General features: G+C 43.5%; 1 protein-coding gene across 1 annotated transcript; it reads left to right on the top strand.

Moving 5' to 3' along the window:
• Positions 1-387: 387 nt before the first annotated feature.
• LOC127300013 (glutathione transferase GST 23) lies at positions 388-1,510 on the top strand. The gene is made up of 2 exons (XM_051330079.1): positions 388-841; positions 946-1,510. Exons 1-2 carry the CDS (start codon positions 440-442, stop codon positions 1,309-1,311), a joined length of 768 nt encoding a protein of 255 aa, XP_051186039.1. The 5' UTR covers positions 388-439; the 3' UTR covers positions 1,312-1,510.
• The last annotated feature ends 10,216 nt before the right edge of the window (positions 1,511-11,726 follow it).

Below are 11,726 nucleotides of genomic sequence, written 5' to 3'. Positions count from 1 at the left end.
TATCGCTCACGTATCGGTAATTTTTTTCATTTGATTCAAAAACCAGTAGATACGTATGGGATATGTATCGGGCAGCAGTATCCAGTATCCGTGCAGTATCCGATACCGTTACGCCGGCAAAGCGCTGTATCCACTCTTCATAGCCTTAGATTGGAGTGAACGGCCGATTATAAAAGCTACACCAGGCAGTAGAGGAGTCAAGTTGTATTATCAGTAATCAGTCTCATGATATTCTCGAGTTTTTGTCATGTAAAACTGAAGGTATACATATACTTGATCAGGCAGTCCACGTCCTGTGATAATGTTTGATGGCTGGACAGACCTCGACTCAAGACTTGTATTGTATCTATCACAACTCACAAGTCAAGCCACCAAATCTGACTAAACCCGAAAACCATCGACCATTGGACCTCCACCACGAGAAATTTAACCACTGCAAATGTATGCACAAAGCTGGTCGTCAGACAGAGCACTCGATCAGCTAGCTCAACACCACCTCGACCTGCCCGCCATGGATCATCAACAAGAGGAGAAGGTGCAGCTGTTGGGCATGTGGGCAAGCCCCTACGTGTACAAGGTAAAGTGGGCGCTGAGCATCAAGGGCGTGGAGTACGAGTACGTGGAGGAGGACCTGAGGAACAAGAGCAGCCAGCTCCTGGAGCACAACCCCGTCCACAAGAAGGTCCCCGTGCTCGTCTACAACGGCAAGCCGGTGGCGGAATCCGATGTCATCATCGAATTCATCGAGGACGCCTGGAAGGGTCATGGCGGCCGCATCCTCCCCGAGGACCCCCACGAGCGCGCCATGGCCCGGTTCTGGGTGAGGTTCGTGCCAGACAAGGTCAGCGCGCGGTTTAATCATCTCCCCCTCCTCCTCTGTTCCCAGCGAACACGGTTGATCTACAGTCTGCAGACATGATCAAGGCAATATATCCATCCATGCAGCTCTCGCCGCGGATCTGGAAGTGGTTCACGACGGCGGGAGGAGAGGAGCAGGACGCCGCCCGCGAGGCTTCCGTGGAGCAGCTGCAGGTCCTGGAGGAGAAGCTCACACTCGGCGGGAACGAGTTCTTCGGCGGGGACAGCGTCGGCCTCGTCGACCTGTCGCTCGGCGCGTTGGCGTACGTGATCCCGATGTACGAGGAGATCATCGGCGAGAGGCTGGTCACCGAGGACATGTTCCCGTCCCTGTACGCGTGGATGGGCCGGTTCTTGGCCGCGCCGCCGGTGAAGGATCACCTGCCGCCGATGGAGGAGCTGAAACTCAGATTCCGAGCCATGCGTGAATACTTTGTAAAGAACTCCGCCTAGAACAGGCCCTACTCTCTCTGCATCTTCAGTTAAACTTCCACGCGATAGAACAAGTATATATATACCCATATATATATAATGTATGAAATGAAAGTTTTGTAAAGTGCCCAGGATTCGTGTCTTCAGCGAAATTTTACATAATACTCCCGAATTCCTGTGTGTCTATAGATGCCAATTTATATATGCATTTCGGACAAAATGTTATACTTCATTCGTTCCCACAAAGACGGCCATCTATCTATTTTGGAAAAGAGGTAGCACCATACAGAAGTTGAGAAGAAGTCCCAAACAGCCCAAGACGACTACTCAAAATATGACCGTTGGTGGGGCATCCGTAGGCGACGCGGACGGCGATCTCGCAGTTTCGTCCCCGGAGTGGATCGGCGAGATCAGGGATCCGGCGACGGCGTGCAAGGGCAAGTTCTGGGCCATCTCTGAGTCATTGGACGAGGGATCTGACGAAGAGGTTGACGGAGAAGCGTCAGCGAATTCTCAAGCTTTGCAGGTCTCCTTCACCGATAAGTGGTCGAGATCTGCAGGATTCGGATGGGGTCCTGCAGCATGCGGCTCGGTGAGCTCGTCGTCTCTGCAGAAGGAGGCGGCGATCGTATTCGCATCGCTGGTGAACTTTTCATCTGAGGTTGATTCTGGTCGTCTGGATGTCAAAAATCAAAAAAAAAAGAACAAACAAGTGAACCATCCAGTCCTTGAACCATCATGCTTTCCAGATGACGGAGCTGGTGGCTGGACGGTGGTGCGCAGAAGGAACAAGACAACGGCGATCACCGGACCTGGGGATGCTCAGGTTCATGATCGACCGACAATTTCAAATTTGCGGGCCTGCGGGCCAAGGCAGGGTAACAATCATGGGCCCCTAGCTGCTGAGCTAAGCCCAAAAGGGAGACGTGATCGCATGCGTGCTTATCGGCAAGCGCAGGCTGTCGCTGTTCCTAAACCTAATCTTGTTGCTGGACGAGCTTTTCGACATCTTGTGGGATATACCTGGCGCCGCAAAACCCTGGTATCTACCGAAGAATCGCGGCTCCCGGTGGCGGCGATGAATCGTGGATCTGGTCGGGCGCCAGGCAGAGGTGGAGATGGTCGGGGACGCCAATTCCCGAGCGGCAGTAATGGCCGAGGCGGTGGCCGATACTCGGGCCCTAATTCCTTTGCAAGGCAGCGGAATTTCGCGCAAGGGGAATCAAGTGGCTCGGCTGCCTAGGATGATCGTGGTGGTGATCGGTATCAAGACATCAATGGAGATGGTGGTGGTTTTGGGAATGCCGATGGTTTTGGCAATGGATGGTTTGGAAGCTTCCAACGAGGATCTGGTGATGGTTTCAGCGCTCGTCGCTTTAACAATCAGTACTATCGCCAGGACATGTATCAGCAACGGAATCAATCATCTGTTGGAGGATTCGGAGGAGGGACTACTCGGAATAATGCAGGTGTCGATGGAGTTCGTCGAGAGGGGAGCATAGACCAGGCTCCAACAGACAGTACAGGCTGTTGTAGCTGTGACAACAGCTTCACAGAAGTCTGTTAGCCAACCTAGTGGGAGCACAACCTTGGAAGGGAATGTTCTAGTACCTACACCCCCTGTCACACAATCTGATACGGGTCCGGTTATTTCCTCGGTGATGCAACCTGGCAATTCACAAGGAGGGAATGCTATGGTGGAGGAAGGTGCAGCAGTGGCAAAGAACAAAAAGACTGATAGTTGTTTCCGTTGCAAGCAACCGGGCTATTATATTGATGATTGTACGGTGCCAATGTATGACATTTGTGAATCCATAAATCATGCTTCCAATGCTTGTCATCTGCTACATGCTCCAAAACCTACAGTGGCTATGTATGGGTATGCTAATGAGGCACTTATGTTCTTTGAGGTTCCTTTTAGAGGTACTTATAAGCCAAAAGTGGAGAATGCCAAGCTGGCTAAAGTAACTATACAGGGCGAGGCTATGACTATTTCTGAGATAGTTGAGCAGTTGAAGTGGATAGTGCCTTCAGAGAATTTCCAGTGGGAAGTTACTCATTTCCACAATAATGTGTACAAGGTGAAGTTTCCTAGTAAAAATGAGGTGCAAAGAATAAAAAAAATCAGAACATACCCGGTTCCAAACCGTGAAACAGATATGGAATTTGATGAATTTTACTGGAATTTTATGTTACCAGAGGTTTGGTTGAGAGTCGCTGGAATTCCTTCTGATGTGAGAAATGACTATATTGCTTTATGGGCTCTAGGTTCTCTTTTTGGGAAGACAATGGAGGTGGATATGGCTTTCACAAGGAAAACCAAGGTACTAAGGTTGAGGATTGGGTGTATGGATGCATCACTTATTCCAGATACTACTGATGTGTACATCTCAAAAGGGTTTTTTCGTCTAGCTTTTTAAGTAGAGAAAAATAATTCAAATGTAGAAATAGACATGGCCGATGATCCTCAAAATGATGGGAATAATAATGGTGAGGATGGTGGGAATGAAAAAGATAGAAGGAATGAGAATAAAAAAGGATGAGGCCACACATATGGAGGTGGAGCAAACAATGAATCCAGGAGCTAATCAGGGGCCAATTGGTGACAATAGAAATAATACAAATTTTAAGCAAAATGATTTTATGGTTACTTTTGGGACTCTTCCTCCATCTCCGATAAAAGAAGAGGTGAGTTTGCCATGCGTTTTTACTGCTGAAGTTGGGTCAGTTATGCCCTCAGAGAGGACAGGAAAAAATCTGAATAAAATCGAAGCCCAAAATGGCATTGTACATGAAATTTCATTTCAGTCACAAAAAGACATAAAGGGGACTAATTTTGAGGAGGATATGATGTTGGATCATGTGCCAATCATTGGAGTTAGAGGATCTACCTCGAGCTCCGCGCCTGTCCAGCTGGGGGATGTGCCTGCGACATTGGCAGAGTGATACGTCTCAAACGTATCTATAACTTCTTATGTTCCATGTTACTTTTATGATGATACTCACATGTTTTATACACACTTACATCATTTATACGCATTTTCCGGCACTAACCTATTAACGAGATGCCACAGTGCCAGTTCCTGTTTTCTGCTGTTTTTGGTTCCAGAAAGGCTGTTCGGGCAATATTGTCGGAATTCGACGAAACAAAGACCAAATATCTTATTTTTCCGGGAAGGTTCCAGAAGTCCGAAGGGGAGACGAAGATGGGCCAGGGGGGCCCCACACCACAGGGCCGCCCGGGCTCCACCCTGGCCGCGCCGGCCTATGGGGAGGGAGCCCTGGCGCCCTTCCGACTCCGCCTCTTCACCTATTTAACCCCTCGTGACCTAAAACTTCGACACCGATTGACGAAATCCAGAAAACCTTCCAGAGCCGCCGCCATCACGAAACTCCAATTCGGGGGACAGAAGTCTCTGTTCCGACACCCTGCCGGGACGGGGAATTGCCCCCGGAGTCATCTTCATCGACATCACCGCCATCTTCATCGCCATCGCTGTCTCCCATGATGAGGAGGGGGTAGTTCTCCCCCGAGGCTGAGGGCTCTACCATAGCTATGTGGTTCATCTCTCTCTTTGTGATCTAGTTGAATATCATCTATGTGCTACTCTAGTGATGTTATTAAAGTAGTCTATTCCTCCTCCATGATGTAATGTTGACAGTGTGTGCATCATGTAGTACTTGGCATAGGTTATGATTGTAATCTCTTGTAGATTATGGAGTTAACTATTACTATGATAGTATTGATGCGATCTATTCCCCCTTTCATAGCCTGACGGTGACGGTGTGCATGCTATGTTAGTACTCGATATAATTGCAATGGTCTATCGTGCACTCTAAGGTTACTTAAATATGAACTCCGAATGTTGTGGAGCTTGTTAACTCCGGCTTGAGTGTGCTCTTGTAGCCCTATACAATGAATGGTGTTTTTGTTATCCAACAAGAGAGTGTAGAGTAGTTTCAGTTATGTGATCAATGTTGAGAGTGTCCACTAGTGAAAGTATGATCCCTAGGCCTTGTTTCCGCATATCGAATCTCCGTTTATTTACTGTTCTACTGCATGTTTACTCGCTGTCATATTTATTTCAGAGTGTTATTGCCACTCATAATCATCCATATTACTTGTATTTCACTATCTCTTCGCCGAATTAGTGCACCTATACATCTGACAAGTGTATTAGGTGTGTTGGGGACACAAGAGACTTCTTGTATCGTGATTGCAGGGTTGCTTGAGAGGAATATCTTTGACATCTTCCTCCCTGAGTTCGATAAACCTTGGGTGATCCACTTAAGGGAAAACTTGCTGCTGTTCTACAAACCTCTGCTCTTGGAGGCCCAACACTGTCTACAGGAAAAGAAGCCAACAGTAGACAGCAAGCTATTTTCTGACGCTGTTGCCGGGGAGGTAAGGTAAAAGGTATTCACATCCTCCGACTACTAAGCTATTTCCTAGCACTGTTGCCGGTGTGTGAGTGCTCGAAGCTATTTCCTTTAGATCCTGCAATTGCATCTTTTTGTTTCTTGTTTTTATTTTTCAGTAGTTAGGCATAATGGAAAACAACAGTGAGCTTTTTAATCTATTTCCTGAGTTAAGACATAAATTGTGTGATGCGAAAATTAAAAAACCTATGGAACCTTATTTGCATGCCAGTAGCAATATTATTAGTATGAACACCATTGTTGATAATGCTATGGAAGAATTTAAGCTTGGGGAAGCTGGTTTTGATGAGCATGATATTTTTAGTCCCCCAAGTTTTGAGGAGAAAATTTACTTTGATGATACTTTACCTCCTATGTATGATGATTACAATGATGACTATCATCCACCTACTATTAAGGAGAAAATTAATTATGATTATACTATGCCTCCTATATTTGATGATTATGGTGATAATGATAGCTACCTTGTTGAATTTGCTCCCACTACAATTAATAAGAATGACTATGCTTATGTTGGGAGTAGTAATTATTTTATGCATGAGACTCATGATAAGAATGCTTTATGTGATAGTTATATTGTTGAGTTTGTTCATGATGCTACTTAAAGTTACTATGAGAGAGGGAAACATGGTTATATGCATCTTAATAATATTAAGTTTCCCCTCTTTATGTTGAGAATCTTGAAGTTGAGCTTGTGTTGCCTTCCTATGCTTGTCACTTTGTTCTTCATGAATTTGTTTATTCACAAGATTCCTTTTCATAGGAAATGGGTTAGGCTTAAATTTGTTTTGAATTTGCTTTTTGATGCTCTCTTTTGCTTCAACTCTTATTTCTTGCGAGTGCATCATTAAAATTACTGAGCCCATCTTAATGGCTATAAAGAAAGCACTTCTTGGGAGATAACCCATGTGTTTATTTTACTACAGCAACTTTTGTTTTATATTTGAGTCTTGGAAGTTGTTACTACTGTAGCAACCTCTCCTTATCTTTATTTTATTGCATTGTTGTGCCAAGTAAAGTCTTTGATAGTAAAGATGATACTAGATTTGGATTACTGCACAGAAACAGATTTCTTGCTGTCACGAATTTGAGTAGTATTCTCTGTAGGTAACTCAGAAAAATCTACCAATTTACGTGAGTGATCCTCAGATATGTACTCAACTTTCATTAGTTTTGAGTTTTATCATCTGAGCAAGTTTAGTGCCCCAGAAAAATTCGTCTTTACGGACTGTTCTATTTTGACAGATTCTGCCTTTTATTTCGCATTGCCTCTTTTGCTATGTTGGATGGTTTTCTTTGTTACATTAATTTCCAGTAGCTTTGTGCAATATCCAGAAGTGTTAAGAATGATTGTGTCACCTCTGGATATGTGAATTTTTGATTATGCACTAACCCTCTAATGAGATTGTTTTGAGTTTGGTGTGAAGAAAGTTTTCAAGGGTCAAGAGAGGAGGATGATATAATGTGATCAAGAAGAGTGAAAAGTCTAAGCTTGGGGATGCCCCCGTGGTTCATCCCTGCATATTTCAAGAAGACTCAAGCATCTAAGCTTGGGGATGCCCAAGGCATCCCCTTCTTCATCGACAACTTATCAGGTCACCTCTAGTGAAACTATATTTTTATTCCGTCACATCTTATGTGCTCTACTTGGAGCGTCTGTGTGCTTTTATTTTCATTTTGTTATTTTCATTCTCTAAATAAATTCATGCTTATGTGGGAGAGAGACACGCTCCGCTGTTTCATATGAACACTGGTGTTTTTAGCTTAACTTTTAATGTTCATGGCGAAGGTTGAAACTGCTTCGTTCATTGCTATTTGGTTGGAAACAGAAAATGCTGCATGTGGTCATTGGTATATTGTCTTGAATAACTTGATACTTGGCAATTGTTGTGCTCAAATAGATCATGTTTAAGCTCTTGCATCATGTACTTTGCACCTATTAATGAAGAAATACCATAGAGCTTGTTGAAATTTGGTTTGCATAATTGATCTCTCTAAAGTCTAGATATTTTCTGATGAGGGTTTGAACAACAAGGAAGACATTGTAGAGTCTTATAATGCTTGCAATATGTTCTTATGTAAGTTTTGCTGTACCGGTTCATACTTGTGTTTGCTTCAAACAACCTTGCTAGCCTAAGCCTTATATTGAGAGGGAATACTTCTCGTGCATCCAAAACTTTGAGCCAAAACCTATGCCATTTGTGTCCACCATACCTACCTACTATGTGGCATTTCTCTGCCATTCCAAAGTAAATTGCTTGAGTGCTACCTTTAAAATTTCATTCCTTTGTCTTTGCAATATATAGCTCATGGGAAAAATAGCTTAAAAACTATTGTGGTATTGAATATGTACTTATGTATCTTATTTCTTATAAGTTGCTTGTTGAGCGGTAACCATGTTCCTGGGGACGCCATCAACTATTTCACCTTTGTTGAATATCATGTGAGTTGCTATGCATGTTCGTCTTGTCTGAAGTAAGGGAGATTTATCATGATCAAATGGTTTGAGTATGCATATTGTTAGAGAAGAACATTGGGCCGCTAACAGAAGCCATGATCCATGGTGGAAGTTTCAGTTTGGACAACAATCCTCAATCTCATATGAGAATATTATCTATTGTTGAATGCTTATGCATTAAAGAGGAGTCCATTATCTGTTGTCTATGTTGTCCCGGTATGGATGTCTAAGTTGAGAATAATCAAAAGCGAGAAATACAATGCGAGCTTTCTCCTTAGACCTTTGTACAGGCGGCATAGAGGTACCCCTTTGTGACACTTGGTTAAAACATATGTTATGCAATGATAATCCATGTAAATCCAAGCTAATTAGGACAAGGTGCGGGCACTATTGGTATACTATGCATGAGGCTTGCAACTTATAAGATATCTTATGCATAACACATATGAATTATTACTACCGTTGACAAAATTGTTTCTATGTTTTCAAAATAAAAGCTCTAGCACAAATATAGCAATCCATGCTTCCCTCTGCGAAGGGCCTTTCTCCTACCTTTATGTTGAGTCAGTTTACCTATTTCTTTCTATCTTAGAAGCAAACCCTTGTGTCAACTGTGTGCATTGATTCCTACATATTTGCTTATTTGCATTCATCATATTACTTTGTGTTGACAATTATCCATGAGATATACATGTTGAAGTTGACAGCAACTGCTGAAACTTATATCTTCCTTTGTGTTGCTTCAAAACTTTCTACTAAGAATCTATTGCTTTATGAGTTAACTCCTATGCAAGTCTTATTGATGCTTATCTTGAAAGTACTATTCATGAAAAGTCTTTGCTATATGATTCAGTTGTTTATTCATTGTCTTTACCATTGTTTCGAATCACTTCATTCATCTCATATGCTTTACAATAGTATTGATCAAGATTATGATAGCATGTCACTTCAGAAATTATCCTTGTTATCGTTTACCTACTCGAGGGCGAGTAGGAACTAAGCTTGGGGATGCTTGATACGTCTCAAACGTATCTATAATTTCTTATGTTCCATGCTACTTTTATGATGATACTCACATGTTTTATACACACTTTACATCATTTATACGCATTTTCCGGCACTAACCTATTAACGAGATGCCACAGTGTCAGTTCCTGTTTTCTACTGTTTTTGGTTCCAGAAAGGCTGTTCGGGCAATATTCTCGGAATTCGACGAAACAAAGACCAAATATCTTATTTTTCCGGGAAGGTTCCAGAAGTCCGAAGGGGAGACGAAGATGGGCCAGGGGGCCCCCACACCACAGGGCCACGCGGGCTCCACCCTGGCCGCGCCGGCCTATGGGGAGGGAGCCCTTCCGACTCCGCCTCTTCGCCTATTTAACCCCTCGTGACCTAAAACTTCGACACCGATTGACGAAACTCCAGAAAACCTTCCAGAGCCGCCGCCATCGCAAAACTCCAATTCGGGGGACAGAAGTCTCTGTTCCGACACCCTGCCGGGACGGGGAATTTCCCTCGGAGTCATCTCCATCGACATCACCGTCATCTTCATCGCCATCGCTGTCTCCCATGATGAGGAGGGAGTAGTTCTCCCCCGAGGCTGAGGGCTCTACCGTAGCTATGTGGTTCATCTCTCTCTTTGTGATCTAGTTGAATATCATCTATGTGCTACTCTAGTGATGTTATTAAAGTAGTCTATTCCTCCTCCATGATGTAATGTTGACAGTGTGTGCATCATGTAGTACTTGGCATAGGTTATGATTGTAATCTCTTGTAGATTATGGAGTTAACTATTACTATGATAGTATTGATGCGATCTATTCCCCCTTTCATAGCCTGACGGTGACGGTGTGCATGCTATGTTAGTACTCGGTATAATTGCAATGGTCTATCGTGCACTCTAAGGTTACTTAAATATGAACTCCGAATGTTGTGGAGCTTGTTAACTCCGGCTTGAGTGTGCTCTTGTAGCCCTACACAATGAATGGTGTTTGTTATCCAACAAGAGAGTGTAGAGTAGTTTCAGTTATGCGATCAATGTTGAGAGTGTCCACTAGTGAAAGTATGATCCCTAGGCCTTGTTTCCGCATATCGAATCTCCGTTTATTTACTGTTCTACTGCATGTTTACTCGCTGCCATATTTATTTCAGATTGTTATTGCCACACATAATCATCCATATTACTTGTATTTCACTATCTCTTCGCCGAACTAGTGCACCTATACATCTGACAAGTGTATTAGGTGTGTTGGGGACACAAGAGACTTCTTGTATCGTGATTACAGGGTTGCTTGAGAGGAATATCTTTGACCTCTTCCTCCCTGAGTTCGATAAACCTTGGGTGATCCACTTAAGGGAAAACTTGCTGCTGTTCTACAAACCTCTGCTCTTGAAGGCCCAACACTGTCTACAGGAAAAGAAGCCAATAGTAGACAGCACAGAGCCAGCAGGATCTCCATCGGCGCTCGTGCAGGAAAGCCTACATGACATCGACCAAGTGGAATTGGGGCGCCAACCATCGGGCGACACGCGGACGCCACGGGTGTCTCCCAACGCTGGATCCCATGTGGCCACGCCGAGTGTGCAGAGCGCCGGATTCTCTGTACCGCACAATGGTGCGGTTGTTCCTGTTTCTGAGGTATGTTTGGATGAAAATATAGATGTTTATTTTGATTTTATTCAAACTTTTGATAATAATTTAGCTACTATTAATGCACAGTTGGGTGACAAGCTCGCTGGAGCTCCTAGTGGACATGTTATTGATGAGAGCAATCTCGTGGTTGGCATGGTACTTTCCGATAAAAATCAAGACTCTTCACATGATCCATTTGGTGTTTCTAGTATTGATGTATCTTAGATTTTCCAAACCAATGTTCAGGCGCTTGATGGAGCAGCCAATGGTGTTCAGAGGAAGATGCCTAAGGATGTCCATATGCCAACCAAGGAGGAAGTAATTGCTTTCGGTGGTATTGCTCCTACCATGGCTCGCTCAAGTGTACGTCTGCAATGCAACGACAATGCTGATGATGAGGTAATGGACAAGGCTATGAAGCTATCTCAACAGCGCATGGACCCTATGGTGACAGGTACAAATAAATCTTCCAATCTCTCTTTTATTAAAAAGGATAGTGCGGAGGTAATAGGGCTAGCTTCACGGTTAGGAGTTTCTTTGGGAAAGGATGTTCATGAGGCAATTCAAACGGTAGATAGTCTTAAAAAAGTAGAACAAATCTGTAATATTCAATACCTACAAAAAAATATTGATTATGTGATCGAAGGGGATAATGGTCCCTCAAATTTAGTTATGACTAATGTGTCAGCTCTATGTGAAGATCTTGTTGATGATGATAAGGAGATTAGTGATGTAGATGACCTAGTAGGGGACCCTCTACCACCTATAAAAAAAGAAGGTAAGGAAAAAAAAAAGGTGTATGATCCTTCTAATATTCATAGGAGTAATAGAAAGAGAGTTAACAAAATTTACTAAAATGCAGAATTTAAAAGGTATGATATGGAATGGAGGTGGGTTTGGTGATAC

This window comes from Lolium perenne, chromosome 5 (genome assembly GCF_019359855.2).
Source record: "Lolium perenne isolate Kyuss_39 chromosome 5, Kyuss_2.0, whole genome shotgun sequence".
Classification (NCBI taxonomy): domain Eukaryota; kingdom Viridiplantae; phylum Streptophyta; class Magnoliopsida; order Poales; family Poaceae; genus Lolium; species Lolium perenne.
Note: the sequence above shows the minus strand (reverse complement) of the source record. Positions and strands in the feature narration are given on the sequence as shown.